Here is a 25833-nt window from a genome sequence, read left to right as displayed (position 1 = left end):
AGCATGAAAGAGGAAGTGTGATTATACTCTGCCTTCCCGCTTAACTCCATCAGACTTAAAATGCAGGTTTCTGGATTTTACTGTTTAATACCAGGTTCAGTTTTCTCCAATGCAACATTTATCCCTGAGGAATTCAAGATGCCTTTCCTCCATAATAGTGAGAGCATTATTTAACACACTAGTGTGGTGTAGCACATTAACCATTAATAGGGACAGGTAAATTTAGTTTAAAACAAGTACCAACATCAGAATCGCAGTTATTAAAGAATGGATTTTGTCTCTTGTTGCTATGTAATAAACGTCTTGATGTCGGTGTAACTGATATAAGATGCCAAAATTAGCCAAGCGGCATGTCTTTGGGCTGGCCGTGACATATCCTTCACCAGGTGTATGGCAGTCAATAGGTTAAAGTAATGGTTCATTTCCTGTGTTAAATGAGTCCAGGTGTTTCATTTTTGCCCGCTTTGGCAATGAAATAGTATTGTGCACAACAGCACTTGAATGAAGTGCTTCATTATTAATAATGCGTATTTCGTTAACAAACATACCATTATTTAACACACAAATATGCATTACAATTTAAATCTACAGTAAACAAAACATTTCAGCGCTCGTCGTATGGGTAAAAGCACGACAAACTGTGTATCGGTAAGTATAAGATCAGCTTGCGCTGCTTACCAACTTGAAAATATTTAATACTACCGTAGCTGTTTGGATATTTTCTCCAAAGTTGTTGTACAGGTTTCTGCATCCAGAGGAAAAAATCTATGGAACTATGTATTCCTTTCCGTCGCAATTCATACCACTAAACTTTTTTGGTGATGTAGCTGTTACACACAGACATTAATATTTTCTCCAAAATTCTTGTGCAATTGAGACTGAGGACAAATTCTGTCTATTCATTGTATCAAAAACTCGATTGCAAACACATGTGCTAATGTAATTCATTACTGAAAACATCTAAGCCTGTGATGATTGGTAAGAGGGTATGGAATTTTAAAATCCCCCCCCACGCACACACATACTGCAACATCATGATTTTATGGGAGCATACCGACACTATTCTGAAACACCTGTGGAGTGAAAAGCATAACAGGAACAAAATGAAGCAGTTCACTTTGCTAATGAAGTGGCAGTCTTCAATTAAGAACAGCACTGAGGCTGCAAAAAAGAAAAAGTAACTTGATACCTGCTCCCAAGGACTGTGGCACCACTTTCAAAGGCCAACATTCCACTGCACAGGAAAACTAAAATTTTCAACAGAGGACAAACAAATTCACTGACTGTGAGCAGAAAACTGTTAACGGTAAAATTAACAGTTTGACCTTCATGCTGCCAAAAGTTAAAACTTAACATCTAATAAAGTAATATATTTTGCTCTAGTACAGTATAAACTTATTTTAAGAATTGGGCAACTAATAATTGTTTGTTTTTATATATTAGTAATGTTTCACATGTAAAACCAATGAGGGAGAGAATCGTGCCTTCAATAGGGCAAAGAAATGATTTAATAGAGCAGTAAGCAGGAAAAGGTATTACCCGACAAGACCACTGACACAAGAGACCACTGCGCTGATAACTTGTTTAAGTGGAGAAAAAGACGAAACTTTTTGTTGCAATTAGGCCTACACAGATTCTTGACATAGCAAACTTGATGCAATGTGCTTGTGCAATTTTGGGGACTCTAGAAATACAATACAGGTGTTATTGGATACAAATATCTATTTGATTAAACCCTAGTAGGTGGTCTTTTCCGGACGTAAGACATATTTTAATTGGAAGCTATTTAACCTGAAGAATTCACAGAACTTTGTTGGCTTTCAATAAATGATTATAAGTGTCGTAAAGCCCTGTCTTAAGGATGGAATGTGTTTCAGCTTTTGAGTGCAATGTCTCCTTAGCTTTCTTCTTGCAGTAAATGCACACTAAAATAAGATGACACATTTTGAGAAATTCCACTAACTACTCATAACTGAAGCAGCTAACATTGTTTAGCTGCACACTACTTGTGCATTGCACAAACAGGCAGCACATATGCACTAAGTACTTCAATTACCTACATACTACCGAAATATGGTTTCCATTTCAGGTTTAAAAACAAATTCAATATGTTGGCCACGTTTTGTACACAGTAATGAATGAAGAGTGAAGATTGCAACCACACCTTCCACTGCAAGCCCTTCGAATTTTATGGAAAGGGTTACTAAATATCCAAGTACCACAGTAACTAGGACAAATATCAATAAAATAGTCACTTCATCATCAAGCTTGATGAATGAAAGGTGTTATACAGTGAAAAAATACTAATCAAAACTTTTATTGAAAAATAACACTGAGTACATGTAGGCTTGCTTTATTTACATTCGGTATTCTTTTTATACAGGGTGATTCACGAAGATATACAAATATTTTACTATGTTATTCTACAAGTAGAACTAAAGAAAAAAGTTCAGATGAACAAAGGTCCGCAAGTGTTTCGTAACAGAATTACATCTAACAAAAGATTTTACCCTAAATTCAGCAACTTCACTAATATGAAGCCACAGCAAAACTATACGAGGTTAAAGTAAAGCACGATTTCCATTTATTTTATTATTATTCATCATCAAGAAGCAAAGACTATTATACAAGTAAATTTGTTTACTTTCCATTACGAACGTAGAAACTTTTATATCATTGCTGGCAACTGTTAGCGAGTTGCTTCAGCCATTTCCTAACCTAAAAACGAGTCAGTTTTCTGTATTGTTCATTGAAAGAACATAATAACAACAGTGTATATAAGTGAAACCACATGTTAACTGTTTTAGTTTGTGAATTATTTATGAAACACGGATGCCTTTCAAATTTACGACAGAGGAATACCCTGGAATGGTGTTTAATTTATGGCAAATGTGATGGTAATGCTACGGCTGCAGTTAACGAATATTGCGTACGTTATCCAGCTCTGACAATTCCAAATGCATGAACCATTAGTGGAGTATTTCAATTGTTACAGAAGACAGGTTCTCTACCTAGCATTCATAATCAGTACGAGCACTCAATACGTTAAGAAGATGATGATATTATGGATGCTGTTCAATGTAGCCCTGACACCAGTACACAAAGTACCTGTCAACGACGAGGCATTTTACAATCTAAAGTATGGCGTACACTGAAGTACAATAATCTGCACCCTTATAAACACAAAGTGCATCATTTACATCCGGGAGATCCTGTCCTTCGCTTGGAATTGTGCAACTGGTTAAATACTAATCAGCAGTAACAAAATACATTTTATTTACTGATCAGGCACATTTTACTCAAGACAGTATAAAAGATTATGTCGAGCACGTATGGTCTGAAGCAAACCCACATGCAACTTCGATTTAACACCAATGGGTTTTTGTGTATGAGGGTGGATGAAAGACAGTCTATGAGGTCAAAGTCAATACGCATGAGGCATTACTTGCTGGCATTATGAATGCAACAGACAAAATTAAGAACAACCCTGTGAAACAAACAAACAACAAAGTCTGTTCAAACAAGTGCAGCTAAATGCATGAAACTCAGTGAGGACATGTTTGAACATTTATTGCGAATCTATTGTGAAATTGTATGTACACTGTACAACTTCCTTTACACTGTTTGGGATGTAGTTATGTTTCACCATAGACAGTGAATGGCTATTCTCTAACTATAGTGAAGTGTTGAGAGATCAATGGAACAATCTCTCTGAAGATAACCTAAAAATCATGACACTACTGTCCTCTAGAAAAAAATTTGCAGTGTTTGGCTGAAAATCTACTTACTTACCTTAAAGTTATTTTTTCTTTAATCAAGTATAATTTAAATGTTAATCCCTTTTTTCTCCTCAAGTTAGGGTAAAGTAAATAAATGGGATGTGTACAGAGTAATAGATATAATTTAAATGAGGTATACAGTGGAACTTCAACTTTACATTCTCCAATTGTACATTTTTCACAATTCTACAGCGTAAATTTGTAGCCCCTATGAATAACCATAATACCATTGATAAAAATTCCCTGTTTTTACGTTCCTTTCCAGTAAAGTTTACTTGATTCTATTTCCTTACTCGACATCTCGCTTGACTCCATCCGATTTTCTTCCTATAGACATTTGATGTGAATCAACGAGTTGCAAGTGGCACAAAAGACAAACAGTTTGCAACATAGGTGATGGAGTTAAAGGATTATTTTAGGCCATTGCAGAGAAGGGAGAGGGGAAATGCTGACAAATCCACAATTGGTGTTGCCAACACAACTTTTAACGTTTAGGTTCACCGCACAATGATGGGTCGAGTATGTTTCACACTACTTTTTCCAGGAACTGACGTACTTGTGACGTGGTGGCACTGTGAAGGCGACCAGGAATGAGGCTATCAATTTGTCGATCGCTGTAGTGTCAATTTGATGTTTATGGATGTGTTGGTGACAGAAGAATCTCCGTTGCAGCAAGAACTCTATGGGGAACGTTTGTGGTTCTGCAACGTACGAAATATTTGTGGCAAGGAAGAATATGAATGTTATTGATTACCATCTTACATGCAGCAATTTAAGCTGTCCTCTTAGGTTCCAGCCTAACCACACACTCTGAAATCATCACATATTCAGAAATAAAGAGCGAAGTATTTGTGATGAGGAACAACATGAATTTTACTGCTGCGCATTTGACTCGCATGAATGTAAGCTGTCATCTTGAGTTTTTGAGTAACCACACCCTCAGAAATCACCACACAGTCGGAAATAAACAGGCGAATATTTATTTCATACTTCATTCTCCAATCACACAGAAATGATAAACAGCATCGAATATTACATAACAGATTGTATCATGGTCATAACAAACGCGACAACAACGCTAAGTTGAAAAAAGTATTGGTAAGAAGTGAGATGCAAAGCTATAATGCCTAACTCAGCTAACCACAACATTAACCATTACGCTGTAGCTTATTCATCTGAATTTTGTACTGTGCATTAGTTATCATAAAATCTCTTTTAGACCCACATTGTTGACACTTTATTAACTGTCATTTAATAACAGGTGTGTGATGTATTTGTGATATGGTACTTTCGATGCACTGCTGCTTTGAAATAGCATACTGCACTCATGCATCACACACGCTACAGAGGAAATGAATAACTGAAGTTCATACAGGGGTTGTTCGCGAGTGCTCACAAAAGTTGATAGTCGAAAGCCCATTAGTGACATCACACTGCAAAAAGCAGTGTGAAGTGGTGTCCACACTGCCACTAGAAATATGTTTCTGTTGGAAACATTACTTCCTATAGTGTTTTGCATGTTTCCAACTTTCTTCCTTGTCTCTATTTCTGTCTGACAGCAAACGTTTCCCTGTGTATTCACATCGTCTGCAATGCTATTTGTTGTATTGTTTTCGCATTGTGTGCCATGACATGCCTAGAGATGAGGAAACTGTAATATGTGCTGCTGCAATATTAATTCTCAAAGCTTCACACAAACAAAATGAATGACATCATTGTTCATTCTTTTTTATTTATTATGACTTGTGACCTGAAGGTCATAAGCATCTCTCAAGCGCATTTCATAGTTTTACAGAATCAGGTTGCATTTATCAAAGAATTTCGTAATTGGTTTTAAAAGAACAATATTATTTTGATGGAGAGTTTGTATAGTAGTTAGTTGGTAATGGGTTATAAAATCGGATAAGTATTTGTATGAAATCTATTTGTTTGTTTGCATACAGTTGTCTGTGGAGAGGAAAAACATACCACAGAAAATCTAGTGGGTAACACTTGCTACAAATGGGAACGGAATGTGGAAGACTGTTTTAGTTTCCATAATTTCACTTGGATATCCCCCACCCCATGAACCATGGACCTTGCTGTTGGTGGGGAGGCTTGTGAGCCTCAGCAATACAGATAGCTGTACCATAGGTGCAAGCACTACAGAGGGGTACCTTTTGAGAGGCCAGACAAATGTGTAGTTCCTGAAGAGGGACAGCAGCCTTTTCAGTAGCTGCAGGGGCAACAGTCTGGTTGATTGACTGATCTGGCCTTGTAACATTAACCAAAACAGCCTTGCTGTGCTGGAACTGCAAATGGCTGAAACCAAGGGGAAATTACAGCTGTAATTTTTCTCCCAGGGCATGCAGCTTTTCTGTATGGTTAAAAAGATTATGGCAACCTGTTGGGTAAAATATTCAAGAGGTAAAACAGTCCTCTACTCAGGTCTCCAGTCAGGGACTACTCAGGAGGACATTGTTATCAGGAGAAAGAAAAATGACGTTCTATGGACTGGAGCATGGAATGTCAGATCCCTTAATCGGGCAGGTAGGTTAGAAAATTTAAAAAGGGAAATGAATAGGTTAAAGTTAGATATAGTGGGAATTAGTGAAGTTCGGTGGCAGGAGGAACAAGACTTCTGGTCAGGTGACTACAGGGTTATAAATACAAAATCAAATAAGGGTAACGCAGGAGTAGGTTTAATAATGAATAAAAAAGAAGAGTGTGGGTAAGCTACTAAGAACAGCATAGTGAACGCATTATTGTAGCCAAGATAGACACAAATACCACACCTACCACAGTAGTACAAGTTTGTATGCCAACCAGCTCCACAGATGACGAAGAGACTGATGAAATGTATGATTAGATAAAATTATTCAGATAGTAAAGGGAGACGAAAGATTAATAGTCCTGAGTGACTGGAATTCAATAGTAGGGACAGAAAGAGAAGGCCAAGTAGTAGGTGAATATAGAATGGGGGTAAGGAATGAAAGAGGAAGCCACCTGGTAGAATTTTGCACACAGCATACCTTAATCATAGCTGATACTTGGTTCAAGAATAATGAAAGAAGGTTGTATATGTGGAAGAGGCCTGGAGATACTGGAAGATTTCAGATAGATTATATAATGGTAAGACACAGATTTAGGAACCAGGTTTTGAATTGTAAGACATTTCCAGGGGCAGATGTGCACTTTGACCACAATCTATTGGTTATGAACTGTAGATTGAAACCAAAGAAACTGCAAAAATGTGGGAATTTAAGGATATGGGACCTGGATAAACTGAAAGTACCAGAGGTTGTACAGAGTTTCAGGGAGAGCATAAGGGAACAATTGACAAGAATGGGGGAAAGAAATACAGTAGAAGAAGAATGGGTAGCTTTGAGAGATGAAATAGTGAAAGCAGCAGAGGATCAAGTATGTAAGAAGACGGGGGCTGGTAGAAATCCTTGGGTAACTGGAGAAATATTGAATTTAATTGATGAAAGGAGAAAACGTAAAAATGCAGTTAATGAAGCATGCGAAAATGAGATCGACAGGAAGTGCAAAATGGCTAAGCAAGGATGGCTAGAGGATAAATGTAAGGATGTAGAGGCATATATCACTAGGAAGTAGATAGACACTGCCTACAGGAAAGTTAAAGAGACCTTTGGAGAAAGGAGAACCACTTTTATGAATATCAAGAGCTCAGATGGAAAACCACTTCTAAGCAAAGAAGGAAAAGCAGAAAGGTGGAAGGAGTATATAGAGGGTCTATACAAGGCCAATTACTTGAGGACACTATTATGGAAATGGAAGACAATGTAGATGAAGATCAAATGGGAGATATGATACTGCGTGAAGCGTGTAATAGAGCACAAAGATCTAAGTCGAAACACAGCCCCAGGAGTAGACAACATTCCATTAGAGCTACTGATAGCCTTGGGAGACTCAGCCATGACAAAACTCTTCCATCTGTTGAGCAAGATGTATGGGACAGGCGAAATACCTTCAGACTTCAAGAAGAATATAATAATTCCAATCCCAAAGAAAGCAGGTGTTGACAGATATGAAAATTACCAAACTGTCAGTTTAATAAGTCACAGCTGCAAAATAATAACAAATTCTTTAGAGACTACTGGAAAAACTGGTAGAGCTGACCTTGGGGAAGATCAGTTTGGACACTGTCGAAATGTTGGAACACGCAGGGCACTACTGATCCTATGACTGACCTTAAAAGATAGATTAAGGAAAGACAAACCTACGTTTCTAGCATTTGTAAACTTAGAGAAAAGCTTTTGACAATGTTGGCTGGAATACTCTCTTTCAAATTCCGATTGTCACAGGAGTGAAATACAAGGAGCAAAAGGCTATTTACAGTTTTTACAGAAACCAGATGGCAGTTATAAGAGTCGAGGGGCATGAAAGGTAAGCGATGGTTGGGAAGGGAGTGAGACAGGGCTGTAGCCTATTCCCAATGTTATTCAATCTGTATATTGGGCAAGCAGTAAAGGAAACAAAAGAAAGGTTTGGAGTAGGAATTAAGATCCATAGAGAAGAAATAAAAATTGTGAGGTTTGCTGATGACATTGTAATTCTGCCAGAGACAGCAAAGGAGCTGGAAGATAAGTTGAACAGAATTGACGTTGTCTTGAAAGGTGGATATAAGATGAACATCAACAAAAGCAAAACGAGGATAATGGAATGTAGTAGAATCAAATCAGGTGATGTTGAGGGAATTAGTTTAAGAAATGAGATACTTATGGTAGTAGACGAGTTTTGCTATCTGAAGAGCAAAGTAACTGATGACGATCGAAGTAGAGAGGATATAAAATGTAGACTGGCTCTGGCAAGGAAAGCGTTTCTGAGGGAGAGAAATTTGTTAACATGGAGGATAGATTTAAGTGTTAGGAAGTCTTTTGTGAAAGTACTTGTACTGAGTGTGGCCACATGTGGAAGTGAAACATGACCGATAAAAAGTTTGGACAAGGAAAGAACAGAAGCTTTCAAAATGTGGTACTATCGAAGAACGCTGAAGATTAGGAGGGTAGATCACATAAATAATGGGGAGGTACTCAATAGAATTGGGGAGAAGGGAATTTTGTGGCACAACTTGACTAGAAGAATGGATCGGTTGGTAGGACAGAGAGAGAGAGAGAGAGAGAGAGAGAGAGAGAGAGAGAGAGAGAGGGAATTCAGGAAAGCAATTACAACCAGGCATACTGTTGATCATAGTATTTTTGTCAATGGGAGATTCATTCCAGAGCCTTGAGGATTTGTTTCACATTTCAAAGTAAGCTAGGATATTCTCTTTTATATGCAGTTTTTGACAGTATTCTACCAAAGGTAGCAGTAGTTCTCCGTAGAGCACCTTGTTTCTTATTGCTGTTCTTGTACTGCTTGCTTCATATATTCCACAAGCAGTCATTAGCCTGATACAATAATAACAACTCAACGATCTGCTGCTTCGTCCACTGGATTCATCACAAAGTATGCCAGTAATTATCCAACATCTCGTCAGATCACTAAGTCTAACAAAATGCTACCTATAACATGAAGACACCAGCAGATACAGCAACTAAGTCAATTCTTAATGACAAACAAAAACAAGAAATCAAGCTCATGGACAGCTCTAAACAAAACTTACTTCCATTAAATAGCTCCAGTTATTTATATAGAAGGTATTATTTGTTTTGACAATAATTGTCTGACTGCAGTCTACTGTGACGGGTATATGCATCGCCTGGGGACCAAAACTCTCCAGCCTGAATCATCCCCTGAAGATACTGACAAATTTCTTCAACAGTCATTTTACCGTATTTACTTGAATCCAAGCCGCACTTTTTTTCCAGTTTTTGTAATCCAAAAAACCGCCTGCGGCTTAGAATCGAGTGCAGAGTAAGCGGAAGGTGCCGCCACAACTAACTTCTGCCGTCGAAAATATGTAGCGCTACACTGGCTTGCTTTGCAGGCACAAAGATGAATACTGGCGCCAAAACCTCTGTGTCAGTAAAAAGAAAGAAAAAAAAAAAAAAAAAATAAATAAATAAATATATTATGAAGTGGAAGACGAGCTTTTTTCTCCGCCCCGAGTTTCGACCACTGCATTTTCATACATTATCCAATGAAACAATGAAGTAAATACAAATTCCGTATTGTTCATCTTCGAATGTAGCAGCATTTCAATGTACTACAAAAATCCGACTGGCAAGACTGTTTGGGGTTTTTGTCAACATGGCTAACTCTATGTTCTGAATTTTTTTCTACCTGTGAGAAGAGATGGTTGCTAATAGGAACTTTTATGAATTGCCAGCCAGTGTGGCCATGCGGTCTAGGCACTTCAGGCTGGAACTGCGTGACCTCTCCGGTCGCAGGTTCGAATCCTGCCTTGGGCATGGATGTTTGTGTTGTCCTTAGGTTAGTTAGGTTTAAGTAGTTCTAAGTTCTAGGAGACTGTTGACCACAGCTGTTAAGTCCCATAGTGCTCAGAGCCATTTGAACCATTTTTTTTATGAATTGTGGATCACATGCAGTATTCTCTTTGCCATAAGAATAATAAGAATATAAACATTTTGCGATGTATTCTTTCGTGTTTGCTGCTATCTCATTAAAATCCTATCTGCCTAATAAACTACGAAACTAGAGTGAGACAACAGCAAATGCGGAAGAATATACATATCATGTTTTGTTTATATTCGTATTATTCTTATGGCTAATAGTGATACATTCAGAAATGAAGCACGGCAATTGACTAGATTTTTAAATCTAAGATGACTAATTTCTGTGCAGAATGTAACGTAATGTACTAAAGCGGCGCCTGCAAAGATTTTCAAATGGGGAAACATTTTCGCTAAACTCTCATTCAGAACATCTTCTATCATACGCAGTCTATTATTTGGTTCTTGTTGATCATTATCAAAGAAAGCAGCAGTGTAAGTAACAATAAATAGCAGTCTCTTGCCATTGTTTCGCTAATGAGACAATTCCTCTCTCTCTTTTAAGCCGCGGTAGTGTGCAGAAAAGCAAGCCATGCCGCGAGCAGCGACAGGACGTGAACACGCACTAACAGAATGCGACAAACAATGCATGACACAGTACAGTAATGCATTTTCAGCTTAGAGTGACATTAACACCTATAACAAAGAAAATGGCACTTATCAGATCAAAGAAAAATAAGCAATCAATTCAAACCAGACGAAGAACGTGAAAAAGGAAGGGTACCCGTATCAATACGGACGGAGCGCCTGACGCACAGCAATGGCTACCTTGTAAAGCTTAACTGCTAAGCTTACGACTCGAACCAAACTACTGTAGTTGCATCGTCATTCATTCGACCTAAATTGTGTCTCATATTAAAATAGACCAACTTTGTTTCGATTTGGAGGTGCGGCCTAAAACTTTTCTCTCCTCTTGAATTTCGAGTCTCAAATTTCAGGTGCGGCTTAGATTCGGGAAATTTTTTTTCCCTTGATTACGAGTCTCATTTTTCAGGTGTGGCTTGGATTCGAGTAAATATGGTAGTTGTTTCTGAGCACTATAGACTTAATTTTTGGTGCCTTACTTGCTGTGTCCACTGCTTTTGCAACATTCAAAATTTAACTCTACTAAAACTTTAGACAGAGCACACCAAGGGATGTGACAGTTTTATCAAGAGATTCCCCGAGATTCCTAGTTAAAATTTCAAATTTCTCTAAATCAATTTTTACCTGCATGTGACAGTAATTTTATTTTACTAGTTTTCATCACCAAAAATTAATTTTTCTGAGTTGCCATTGGATCTGTTCGAGTAGTAGCTTCAATGACAGTATTTCGCAGTTTTAATTTGTGAATGGCAGGAAAACAAAGCTAGCCATAAATAAAACTGTTTTCTGATAAAACAGCTTGCAAGAAAGAAAATGAAACCACACATTTTCGAAGCACAGCAGAGCATTTTCTTTCTTGCACTGTTTTAAGAGGATTCTGTACACTATTTAAAAAATGTAGCTTACAGTTGTCTGAATGTTTACTGAAGTATCATGTAAAAATTTGATGTACATTGGTCAAAAACTTTGATATTTTTGGTAATGGACTCTCACTCTCCTCCCCCCCCCCCCCTTTCATGTTTAATCTTAACACTTGGTAACAGATTAACACTTTCATATATTGGTAAATGAGTGACCATTCTTTAATGCTCTGTTAGCAGAAAATTAAAAACAAAAGCACTACAAAGAAGACACAGAGACGATTATAATACACAAAAATTTCTACTGTGTCAAATCTCCAGACACGAAGCACATAGCATTTCTTCCTTTGTAACTGATTTTTCAAAGCATGTATCATAAATGGCTATTTATAAAATAATTATAATTAGCCAATTTTGCATATGGAGTTCTCTTTTCTGAGATTGCTAATGTGCAGATGTAATGTTTCAATTTTTTCATTTGGATTACTTCTGGTCCTTGTTGAGTATCTGCTAAAACTATGATAAATTTTGCCTCCACTTCTTTCACTTTGAATAAGGCTTTTAAATTAAATTAGCTCTCCAAATTAAATTAGCATTTGAAACACTGATCAGTTCATCCTAAACAACCTTGATACCACATCAAAATCTCTCATCACAACAAAGCATTAATACTTGTAAAGTTGTGGTGACAGGCATTTAACTCCAATAATAGCTACTTGCAAAGCAATTTATCAGGAACACATTCAAAACTGTAATAAGCAGGAACTCAAAAATCAAACGGTGTTCTTCTGCCACATGGTGTGAAAGAGGTCCTGCATAATACGCTTTTGACTCAAAGTGGGGGCTTCACCAAATACCGGTTTTCAGCATGTGGCATTGCTTTGCTGCCATGTAATTTGTTTATTTTTGTCAGTGATTTCATTTAAACTGACCTTTCACTTGATCCTATAAGTTAAGTATCTAAGTTTACAGCATCATACATCAAGGTTGCTATTGTGTACTGTTCTGAACATTTTCAAGTATTTTCTTTCCTACGTAGGCAGTAAACTGAAGGCTATACAAAGAAAATATCTGTATATGTAATATGTAATTTACACACACACACACACACACACACACACACACACACACATTGAATGTGATGCATAATCTATTATTATATAAAAACTTTTATATTTCTTCACACTTCAAACAAATATGTTAATGTAAATATGTTAGCAAGTTTGAAAGTGCAAGAGAGAAAAACTGTGCCATTCCACTTCGCAGTTCACAAACACTAAGATTCCAATTGTTTTGGTAAAACTAAGCATTTAAAGTTCAGGAATGAGAACATTATCCTAAGAGTAAATCAAGTATGACAACAAGATCTGAGTAGCCATTGAAATCATGAAATTGCTCCACCAATCTTACCAAACAACCATGTGCAATTGCAGGTGGTCAATAATTTGTACATTTTGGAGTTTATCGGTCGGAACAGTGTCTTTATCATATTCGTATGACACACTTCAAAAATTAGAGTATTTAAGAATGTGACAATCTTAACAGAAAAATACATATCAACAGCATGCCTTAAGACATCAGCATCACAATTTTGAAGTGAAGCATTTGAAGACAAAACACCTTAAAGCAAATTACAATCAAAAGGGATAATGTAAGCATTTTTTATTCAAGATGGTAATACAAATAAAAATGTTAATCCAAAATTAATATTTTGGTGTTGCAGTTACGTAGTCCTGTACTAAGAACACAGTACCACAAAATATTCAATACTGATGTTTTCCTTCCAGGATATAATTTACAGGTTTTGCATAAAATTATAATTTAAAACACTGAACAGTACCACTACACAATTATACCATGTAACCATATCAAATGAAAAAATAAGGAACTACTTCTATGATTTTTGTACCTGTATTTTTTCATTTGTACATATAAAAATGGAGATTTACCATATTTACCTGATTATAAGACGATGCTTTTTCCCGATACAGGGTTAGCTTACATTTGCAGATAAAGCTTTAATTGATGAGGTCAACGAGTAGTTGTAGTTGTAGTTGTAGTTGTAGTAGTAGTAGTAGTAGTAGTAGTAGTAGTAGTAGTAGTAGTGGTGGAGGAGAAGTAGTAGCAGTATATTTGCAGATGAAACTTTGGTGGTTGAGGTCACATGCAAAATTAATTCGATAATTTCTGAAGGTTAGGTGGCGTGCAGTTGCACATGGCTGAATGTGGGGAGGGTAGTGCAAGCAGGCAGCAAATTTCTCTCATGCATCCCCTGTACCTTGTTTACTGAATGTGTACCATGTTTTAGTTTAAACTGGAGTTCACCTGAATGTGAATGTTGTTGAAACGGGAAATGACTGACAATGAGAAAGTTCAATGTATTTCAATAGGAGACTAATTCTAAGATATGTTCACTGTGAAGACTCAAAACATGGCAGAATAAATGAAACACTTAAGATCAACAATGGTATGAAGCAGTTATTTCACAGCCGGACTGATGAGTTTAAAGGTTGGCAACAAATGATGCAACACTGACAGCCCGAAGTGATCAGATTTCTGCTAATTCAGAAAGGAGGGGCATAGAGAAGAACATAAAGTTGTTATTCAGTTTGCTTACCACATTTATCCACATGTAAGTTGGTCCAATAATGTGTCTGTGGCTTAGATTCAGGAGCAAAACCTAAGGAAGTTCTGAATAATGCCACTAGAAGTCACTTTAAGTACTTATTTTGCCACTTTTGAGTATTGAATGTTAATTATTTTTATCACGAGGAAATACAAATTTATTTTTGTTCATCTTTGAATTTAGCAGTTTTTCAAATATTCATAGTAATAAACATAAATCTCTATTCTCATCAAAATGGACTTTATGGAACTTGCAGAAGTTGGCAAGCAAGATAAATACAATTTTACATTTTGACAGCTCCAGCTCCGTTCAAAAGCTCTCAGCACAAATCAATGTACATCGAGCCATTTCTCAATGCTGCCAGTATTCATGATTTAACAAAAAGGGTTTCACTCCTTAACTTCATATTCATGAACACAAATATGATCCACATTTGAACATCAGCATTTTTATATGCAAACTTTTATGAACCCCTGTTATTTCCACAAGAGATTTCTACATCTATGATTGATACGAATCATATGCTATCCACTCTGCATGCAATGGCTGAAACTTTCCTGCTGCACTGAAATCCCCTCCCATAACTTCATTTTTGTTTCTTCCACTGGCCCCTACGCAAATGAGAGCAGTGCTCCTTACGTTTACAGACAGCATTCGGATTTCACCCTTTGTTTCAGTCCACTTTAGTACTTTTGTGAAATAATACATTTTAGTCTACCATATGAAGTATGTTCACTACACCACGAAGTTGGAAACAGAAGTGATTTCTCTTGTCATGAAATCATCAAATCATGCTGCAGGTCAGCGACACAGTATCAATGAGAGTAATGTGAGACAGTGAAGGCAGCAAAAGGAACCACTTTCAGCTCGTTCCAGCAATAGAAAAACATTTCTGGGCCAAAATGTGGCTGCTACCGTATGCTAGAAGGTGTACTGAATGATTTGGTTAGGGAGAAGTGACAGAAGTGCTTACCCATGAGTGCAGAAATCATCTAAGTTAAAGCAAACAAAGTTACTAGACAGAAAAAAAATCATGAATTTCAGAGGAAGCCACAGTTGGGTTGCCCATATGAAACATTCGACAAGATTTTCCCTGTAGTTTTCTGCAGTTTCTATGCAATTGAAGAGCGCCTACTATGAGAAAACCCCAATTTCAGCATTTTATAATAAGGTGGCGCACAGAAAATGATGATCTTCTTGGTCAGTTACATAATCCCAATGAAACTCCTGTGTATTTTGATATGCCAACAAATAATGTTGTAAAGTAAAGGGGAACAAAGACGTCAAGATACTGTCCACAGATGGTGGAAAGCAGTGCATGTCTGTCAGGCTTGCTTGTGCCACCAATGGCAATGAACTGCCACCTTTCATTGTTTTTAAATGAAAGATGTTACCCAAGCCCAAAGTATTTTCAAAAAGTGTTATTGTACATGCTAACAAAAGTGGCTGGTTCAGAGGGCATGGTATTGTGTTGTACTAGATTCATACATACTTATCTGGCCATAAACAGAAAGTTAGTAGAGGGTAGAACGGACTTTGCTGCAATTCCAGGATGGATGACATCGATTCTACAGCCATTAGATGTTTGTTTAAACAAACCACCTTAAGAACAAACTTAAAAATATGTACACACAATGGCTAATGAAGCATGATAGGCAATTAATGCCTACAGAACCTGTAGAGCATGCGAGTTTGTCTCAACTCTGTGGAAATGTATCCAGAATGAAACTGTCTATCACACATTTAAAAAATGCTGTTTCTAACACACTTTGTGGCACAGAGGATGATGCTCTCTACAAGAGAGTAGTGACAAGGGATCTAGAGACGATGACTCAGAATCATAAGATAAAACTATTATGAAGAATATACTTATGATAGTAAAATAAAATTTCTATTTTGTACTTCCAGTTTTTACTTCTAAGTCAGTTTTCATTTAGATATGTGACTGCATCCAGCCAGTCAGTGAGCCTATGATATAACAAATGAAAAAGAAAGGGTGTGTGTTCATTATGTGCGTATGTATGTAATAGTTATTTATGTCTTTTTGTTCTAAATGTGTATTCTTGTTTTCCACATTATAAGGGCTTCTCTGTAGCGAGAATCCTCTGACATCATTCACAGCCCACCTGTGTCTAGTTCCTATTACGGCTATCTCTATTCTAGACAGCCATGCCCTAATGTGTTTGTCGAACAACAGTGACAGATGTAGGAGATGCTGCAGGAGAAGACTTTCTGCAGTGGTCAATACTTACAGTTCACACTTTGTATGTATCACTTGCGGTGGAAATGATTCTGTTTAGAATGTCTACTTAAGTACACTGATTACCCTCTACCAGATATGCTCCAAATCAGTGGATTGACTATGCAGATGGGTCTTTGCTAAATTTAAGCCATTTAAATCACATTCGATACTCTGTAGTTTCATTGAATGGGAAAAATACATATAAAAGAAAAACTTTAGATGAAATTCATGTGACATGGAAAGCCTGCTGTACAACTAACAGGAGTTGCAGTACAGTCTGTAAAAGTGTTAGTGGCCCCAGCTGCCCTGTTGAACTCTGAATATTTGTGAATTCTCACTGCTGTCAGTGTGTGCAGGGTAACAGTAATTTTAAGTAACCAACAGACTAAATTTAATTTCACACAAATTACTACAAATAAGTACTATTCTCCGTAAATCCATGGGAAGTGGGTCAACTTTGTACTTCACCCACCACATGATGTGCCACATCCGTTATGATTTTTAAATGCAGCTCGAAATAAGGGTATTTTCTGCTGCACTGATGATAAGGGTGGCGTTTACGTCACTATGCAGTGCACCACTAGCTCTGAAGCTTCCTGTGGTGTTTCACAAAAACTACTTGCGTACCAGTGTCATTTAATTTGAGAAAACACTGCATCTGTTTACAATACAAAGTACTATCTATTTAATTATATTTTTTTAAAGGCAGATCTGAAGGCATTTTATACCATTTGGGCCTTAGCACCTGGAAGCAATGGCTGTGTGAACAAGTTGTGTTTGCTTGAATATGTGCATTTTCTACCTGTGAACAAGAACTTCATCCAAAAGCTTAAATATTTCTAGTATTCTTTTTCATTATTTCTATGTGGCGAGTTACAATACATTCTTTCCATTCTATTGTTCGTATGGAGGCAATAAACTAAAAATCCTCCCCCTCCCCCACCCAAAACACACACACACACGCGCACACACAAACAAACACACAAACACACACACACACACACACACACACACACACGTATGTATGTTCACAAAAACCAATATTCTCAAGCCACACACTAAGAAGGTAAATAAAATTCTTTAATGATTAACAACAGCTGCTACAACAGCAGCAACCCGTTCCTCTTTATAAGAATTATCCCTGAACAAAAATTTCGTTAGCTTCTTAACACAACAAGTAGAGGGGAAATCAACAGTAGTAACATCAAGTGTGACACTGACTTAACTTGATCACGAGAGAGTATCTAACATTTGGTCTCAATATCATTATCCTCATCACAGTAACATAACTAAAACCAAAGGTCGACGCGGGATTCCAACTTATTTGATACCTTTTTAATAATTTCTCAGATAAGAAGAGAGATTCACTATAAAACTTTTATTTCTGGCATACAGAAAAATCAGTATAATATGATGTTTCTGCAAAAGAGAAAGGTTATCTCTAAAGTAATTAAGAAATTCTTGAAGGGTTAGTTCATCCGAAACTTCAAACCAATCTCACAGGCTCCATTATCACAATATTTTATTTTTTGCACTGCAATTTGATCTGAAAATGCAAAGAGAGGTGAAGGCAAATTAAAAACTACATTCTTGAATAGTACGAGACAAATTAAACCAGCAACAACTGAAGTAGTTGAGCTAGTAGGGAGAATTTTCTTGCCCGCTATGAACTTGCTTTAACAGCAATTACGTAAAATTTTGAAGGTTCGAAACTGCCACAATGAAGTCCACAAGGAAATTAGTGTAATATTTTCCAAATTACAGTGATTTTATATTAAGTTCTTTGAGGTTCTCCTAAGCTGGCAATGTCTTCATTGGGCAGCTAACTTTATCATGATCTACAGCCGATTACCGCAATTCTCTGCTGATAGAACTGAGAATCAGACAGGAACAAATTTGAGGATCTCTGTCTCCACACTCTGTTTTAAGATATACCATATAGTTCAACTTTCATTTCAGCAGCAACAATACAACCCAAATGCAATGTATCAACAGAAAATTCTAACAGTTCTAGAAGACGTCCAGGCCAGAATAACTGTCCTCTGGAAATAAACTAATGAAGTGTAAATCGGCTAGTAGCTGACATATATGAATTTGTATTGCTTCTGCCCTAACAGCATCTGGCACATCTTCAAAACTAAAAGTGTAGAGATCAACATCTTATTTTACATACTACAATACCTCTAATGGCTGAACATCTAGTAATTGCAGTGTCTTTTCAGCAAATGATGGATCATCCAAATATTTTGCAGCATAAGGCACAAATAATTCATCATCCCATTGTAATATGCTCAACTGCATTTGGAAAATTCTATAGAGTACATATTGGGATGCTCTATTCTGGAGGATTTTGAGACAGATTCTGTTGGAAATAGCACAAACAATACTTTCTGTGCCAAATTCAAGAAAAGCTTTCAGTAGGAAACAATGGTGCCCTTCATAAATTTTACATCGGTGGTATACGGAGCATCTGCAATACTGTCTAATTCTCCAAAACAATTTTCCAATTTTTTTTTCACTCTAGGGCCAGCCCTTGTGTCATAAGTAATTATATTTTGAAGACATAGTCATGGACTTTATACCGTTTGCAGCTACTGTCCATAGTGGTTTTTACACATCTGTAAACCGGAACAATATCTATTCAGATGGTTTAGTCAGTGAAGTCCATCTTAAGTGTCAATGCCTAACATTGCAAAGTTTTAAGGAGCTCTGGATGCTATTGCTCCAGTATATAAACATTCTGGGAAATCTTTCCCAAACCTTGCTATCTGTTAATTGGGTCAACTGCCCAATGGAGCATAACATTCTTCAGTCATCTAAAACAAATGAATAGGTAAACACAGAACTTTAAAATACAGCCACTGGAAAAAGTGGATTAAATTTTTCAAGACTTTTCACAACTTACTGTGCATCAATGCTTCCTACAGCTGCATCAACTAGAGGCAAATCTGGCTTGTACATTTTTTAAAAATAGGAAAAGAATGTCAACTTGCAGCTCAATGTCAATTGCATCACCTTTCCTTACTCTACCTGCCAGTTTCAAAACTCATCAAAATCCCCAAGTCCCAAGCTAAGGGGAACATTTTGCATTGTTTAACAAATTTGTGGGAGGCCAAGAATGCCATATGTATCTGCACTGTAGGCCATGAATGGACTAAGATTCATTCACGATGATACAGTTTTCACAAACCATTTGTTTTTACCTAATTTTAGTCTCTGGAAAATTTCCACCAAGAATAATACAGAAACAGAGGAAACATGCTTCAAAGTAATTAGAATAAATGCTTACCTCTTGTTTTAACATGTTAATTGTCAGTTCCTTTTCATCCAGATTTTTCTGCATGGTTGCCATGTGAGACTCCATAGTCGTTAATTTTGTTTCTAACACAGACATCTGAAAAACATTTCCTCAAATGAACAATATGAAAGAACAGTAATTTAAATCCACTGCTATTTCTATACTTGAAAAAGTAAAGCATAAATACTTTCGGCAGAGAGGAGGGATGGGCTGAGCATGCTCGTTTTGTACTATGAAATACTTAATTTAGAGAACTGCACAACAATTAACATCTCATTTATATGCCAATCTACTATTCAGTGCCTGCACTTTACATCGGCAGCTTGAATAGACACCTGAAGTGCACAGTTATTGGTCACACTGGTCGTTTATGACAGCATGGAGCAAGTCTATGGGCTGGTCAAAATACATAAACCTATTTGGAGTGGTGAAAACTTTTAGACATTATAGTTCCTTCTGTAACAAATTCATCCACAAAAACTAGCGTACTACTAATGGATAGAAGGTGATGTAAACCACCATTTTCTGGCACTAAGACTGTAGGAGGTGTTGATCTTAGAGTGGTAAAAGGGACATGGAATTTTTTGTAAACAATGTAAAAAACAAGACACCATTGATTTTCGTAACGACGGTTTTTATGAAATCTCATGAAATTTGATATTTCTCTAATTCTCATGGCAAATGTTTAACATATGAAAGCCGTAGTTTACTCACATTGGTAACAAACTTATTCAATTTTGAAAATGTATCTTTTTTTCTCACGGCAAGGCTACTGTGTAACCTTGAACGGATTGTTTCTTTGCTTAATATAAAATTAATGCCTTAGAAGTGCCATCAGATGAAAACATGCTCTTTCCAACAAATTAATCCGGTAAAATGGCACCTGCTTGGTTTGCATCCATCAACCAATTATAGTACAGGATAGGTGAAATATCAGTATCATCACTAAGTTCACATGTGATGGAGGGAAGAATTTACATTATATTGCACATGAAACATATCTTTTATGGAATCATGTTCATTGGCTTCATCAACTGAACCAAATTCCAACCCTACTTAGACAACGGGCTGTGTCATGAATCACATTATACCACATGTCTGAAGTTGCAACTGGTAGCTGAAAGCAAATAGCAAACACAGCTGACTGTAAGCTGTTTTCCACATTTTTGAAGCTTAAACTCTTTCACTAGCATTGGGATGTATGTTTTCTATGATAGATTATCAGGCTACCAGTGGGAATTTGTTGCGTGTTATTGCTATGTATCTATGCCCCATTAGCAAGAAGCAGCCTGCTAAAGATTAGCAGAATTCTTGTAATATCAACTTGCACTTATAGATTGTGCTATATTGATATTTCACTGTTAACACACTGCTCCACTCCTCTCTGTACTGTCAGATGGAGTTAGTTCGTGCCTGCAGATAGGCAAACCCAATGAACGGATTTGGAATACGAGCTACTGTCATACCTTCCTGGACAATACAAGGATTTGTGCACACATGTTCATGTTTACCATATTTACTGCCTGTAACATGGGTTAACCCTGAGAATGCTCTATTCACAGATGTGTGTTTTTATTGTATGGTTGTTTTTGTGCAATACTCTGAAACCTGGTGATACTTATAAATAACCCTGTGTGTCCAACCCCCTCCTGTGTTCGAAAGATGGGAAATATTTTTCCTACTGTTATCTGTAATTACAAAATTAATTACACCACACATTCGGAATGCCTTCCACTAAAAAAGGTTGAGGAAAGGATTAAGTGTTATAGTTGATGGTTTTTGTATTGATACTTGTGCAATACAAAAATATACAATGTAACTGAGGCACTACATTGAAATTCTACCCCGAATGTCTTTCACACAATTTGATATGATAAAGTATTGGCAAACTTGACACGTGAACATGAAGAGTTTGAAGATGGCTTCATTATCATGGCAAAATTAAGTTGTTACGAAACTACCAAGCTTCCGAGAAAATGTTATGAGAAAACACTCAATAGAGATGAAGGAAACGATGAAACAGGCATCTCTTATAGCCACTGAGCTGTACAATGTCTGCTCGCAGCTAAAGATTTTGTTTCAGTCTTAGAACCATTACTTCTACTACTGCTGACATGACAAAGAGTCCTATGTATATCTGGAACTGCAGTTGTCAGCCATGTTAATATTCTGAAGGCATATAGATCCCTTCACAATTTAGCGGAAAAACAACTTTCCACAAACGTCTGCTATTATGCTGAAGGCAGTGTGTTTCATGTTCAAATATAGACTCCAAGCAGCTGACTTCCCACTATGGTAGGGAGCAGAAAAACTGGCAGCTGGAAGGGTAAGTGTAGAAGGCACCCCCTCTACCTTTTCTGTGCACTTCACCCCACTCATATCCTCACCACAAAGTCACCACAAGTCAGAACTCTTAAGCCTTCAGTCCTTGCGTGTTGAGCCAAACACAGTAAACTACACCATCAGACAAAGTTCTCTGTGATACGGTGTAAAAAATGGCACCTAGCATATTCCAATAACTATCTCAGAATCAGAAGGAGACCATGACTTATTTTAAACAATTTATTAGGACTGAAAACATATGTAAAAAAAAAGCTTGGAAAATATTTTGGTGAAACAGCAGCCTCTCCACTGCATCATCACATGTTTGGAAAACATGTTACAGCCAGACACTACTACTGCTCACCTGTTAAATAATAAAGCAATTTTGGTTTTTACTACCAGAACGTTTAAGTATTCCTTTACAGTGCACATTAATTTAGACATCTGTACAAAGCAGAAAACTGGTTTCTGCTTTCCATAAGTACCACCGACAAATGTACCAGCACAGGCAGTGTATGCATTGTAGCTCTTCTGCTATTTATTGATAATCTTTTGGGAGACAGAGAGGATAGTGTGAACAACAGCAAAAGGGAGCAGAGAGAGGGAAAAGTGCTCACAGCTTTGGGGGAGAGAAGGAACAACATACATTTAATGCAACAGATCGCTGTTTCATTGTCCCATTCAGAAGACACAATCTGAGGAGTCATTTGAAGCAATGATACGGTTTTAACAAACTTTTCTCAGATTCCTTCCTTCAGAAAGTAATTTTCTTGCTTATTTTCAGTGTGGCAATGTATGGAAGTGAAACATGGACGATAAATAGTTTAGACAAGAAGAGAATAGAAGCTCTTGAAATGCGGTGCTACAGAAGAATTCTGAAGATTAGATGGGTAGATCACATAACTAATGAGGAGGTACTGAATAGAATTGGGGAGAAGAGGAGTTTGTGGCACAACTTGACAAGAAGAAGGGATTGGTTGGTAGGACATGTTCTGAGGCATCAAGGGATCACCAATTTAGTATTGGAGGGCAGCGCGGAGGGTAAAAATCGTACAGGGAGACCAAGAGGTGAATACACTAAGCAGATTCAGAAGGATGTAGGCTGCAGTAGGTAATGGGAGATGATGAAGCTTGCACAGGATAGAGTAGCATGGAGAGCTGCATCAAACCAGTCTCAGGACTGAAGACAACAACAACAACAACAACAACAACAACATATGGACGTTATGTAGTCTTCTACAATGACAATCGCCTCCTCGAGTAAATGCATACTTTCATTCTGAATGTGCAGTTTCTGAATGCGACCCTTCCTTTCACTAGGGCCTACACATCTTCTAGGGGTTTCTGTTGGCAGTAGTGAGCTGGCACTCTACATTGTGGCCAATTTCTGCTGCTAAGCTGGCAATTTCATATTGATTATAAAGGTGCTTGCAGTATCTGAATTCCTCCAACATCTATGCTTTTGTATAGTGGTCCTAGCCATTAACTGGTCTTATTCAAGACAATCACAAAATCCCTTTCCAAATCATGTAGTAGGTCTAAAACCCACTGTTTAAAAACATCACTATTTCTTGATTAGCACTGAATTTGCAAGATGTAAATATTAGCTTTGCACTTTTGATAAAGCCATATTCAGATTCCACACAACAGACAACAGGTCTCTTTTCTTTGCTAGGTCTCACAGAGGTAAAAAGGGCGACAGTTTACTTTCCTGATATTGTACCTTTTTCACATAAAAGTAGCTCCAGCTACTGCAATGATCTCTTCATAAGAATGCATCTTCCACTGATGCATTTTCTGTACCTAAATCCTGAAGATTTCAGAATTCTTCCACTGCTAGCTTTTGTCTTGTAGGATACTAGCCACTGTCATAAAATTCTAATACAGTGCAATGAAAAATGAATTTCTAGAAATTGTCCAAATCAGTGGCAGTTTTTCCACTCGTCTCTTTTTTTGGATACGAGCAGATCCTGACCACAGGTTTCCATTTCCATGCACACGCACGCCGCCGCCCCCCCCCCCCCCCCCCACACACACACAGACAGACAGACAGACAGACAGAGAGAGAGAGAGAGAGAGAGAGAGAGAGAATATGAATTGTCTGGCAACCCTACCCTGTCACCAAGTGGCAATATACAACAGTCAAGGAGTTAACAAACACAAGTTGTTGTTGTTGTTGTTTTTTTTATTTATTTATTTATTTTTTATTTTTAATGTGACTGCCTGCTTAAAATTTGAGTAAAATCCCAGATAAATTTCAAATTTATTACATATGATGTATTCCAGAGGGTCTATGATCAGGTGGCAGTTTCCATCTATAGCTCAGGTACATTGCTCCTGGGAAACCTATGGAGCTACTTTGTGTACTTTAACAATATATCTAGAAAAGCTTGTAAACAGAGTATGTGTTATCTTCAAATGCAATCTATACAATGTAGATGCACATGACTGCAGATATTTAGACGTGTTTCCCACCTGAGATACAGATAAAAAACTGCAAATTGATTGAGCAAAGCCTCTTAAATGCATTGTGAATAAGAAATTTGAAATTTAGTGACTGGTTACTTTCAGTTCTTGTTTATAACCCAGCAATATTTTAATGTCACCTGTCATGGAAGTACACATTTTTCAGAATGTATAAGGACAGACAGTGCCTCCATATGTGTTGTATGTCAACTAGTCACAAACTCAAAGAGCAAATTTTAACATATTCTATGACCTCTCTTGTCTAATCTCAGTTTACAGCAAATTATCACTTTCAATCATTATGACAAATGGAAATGTGCACATGAAGTATGTCATTACATATGGGCAAGATGCAGCAAGTTTTTTTGTGGTAGGGGGGAAAATAATAATAATAATAAACAGTAATGGGCAAAATGCTCTGAACAATATGTAATATTGGGTCAAGAACCTTAAGGACAATGAAATCTAAATACTCTAAATGTGAAACTCTGGGATGAACAATACAACGAAAAGATAAGATTGCTACGTGCCTAAAAGATAACACACTGAGTTGCATAAGGCGCAACGAAAAGTCACATTTACAGTTATACAGGGTGGCGCAGGGAAACGGAAAATTTCGAAATAACGTCATTTCCATGAATAAATTCATAAAACTAGTAATTTATTAACGAAAGTAAATGTATTCAGTATGCCATTACTCAGTATATCTTTACAATCAAAATGTCCAAAAGTGTCTCTCTACTTTTTAAAGATGACATCGGAAAGATGCGCTCCCATCTGGTGTTCACACTCTAACAGCCTGTTATGAAAACTCTGGAATGCTTGGTGTAGCAAATCTTGGGGAATGGCAGTGATTTCATTTTCAATGTTCTCCTTCAGTTCATGGATTGTTGCAGGACGTGTACGGTACACCTTGCCTTTAAGATATCCCCACAGGAAGAAGTCGCACACACTAAGATCAGGGGATCTCGCAGGCCATGCAATGTCACCGTTACGTGAAATAATGCGTCTTCCAAACAACTGACGAACTGCTGCCATCGACTGTCGAGCAGTGTGTGACGTGGCTCCGTCCTGCTGAAACCATATGTTTTTGACATTACGATTAAGTTCCTACAGTCTCGGTGTAAAGAATGTCTGAAGCATTTCAACATATCGAGCGGATGTTACTGCCACTGCACTACCATACTCACGTTCAAA

At 37.3% G+C, this 25833-nt stretch overlaps 1 protein-coding gene across 1 annotated transcript in view; it reads right to left on the bottom strand.

Annotated features, from left to right (window-relative positions):
• The window catches only part of LOC124786165 (kinesin-like protein KIF23), a 146157-nt gene that overhangs the window by 55882 nt on the left and 64442 nt on the right, over positions 1-25833 (bottom strand). The window contains exon 11 of the mRNA XM_047254241.1: positions 19840-19944. Within this exon, the coding sequence (XP_047110197.1) occupies positions 19840-19944 (105 nt within the window). The remainder of the gene's footprint in view (positions 1-19839; positions 19945-25833) is intronic.

This window comes from Schistocerca piceifrons, chromosome 1 (assembly GCF_021461385.2).
Source record: "Schistocerca piceifrons isolate TAMUIC-IGC-003096 chromosome 1, iqSchPice1.1, whole genome shotgun sequence".
NCBI classification, from domain to species: domain Eukaryota; kingdom Metazoa; phylum Arthropoda; class Insecta; order Orthoptera; family Acrididae; genus Schistocerca; species Schistocerca piceifrons.
This window is presented reverse-complemented; position numbering and strand designations above follow the sequence as displayed.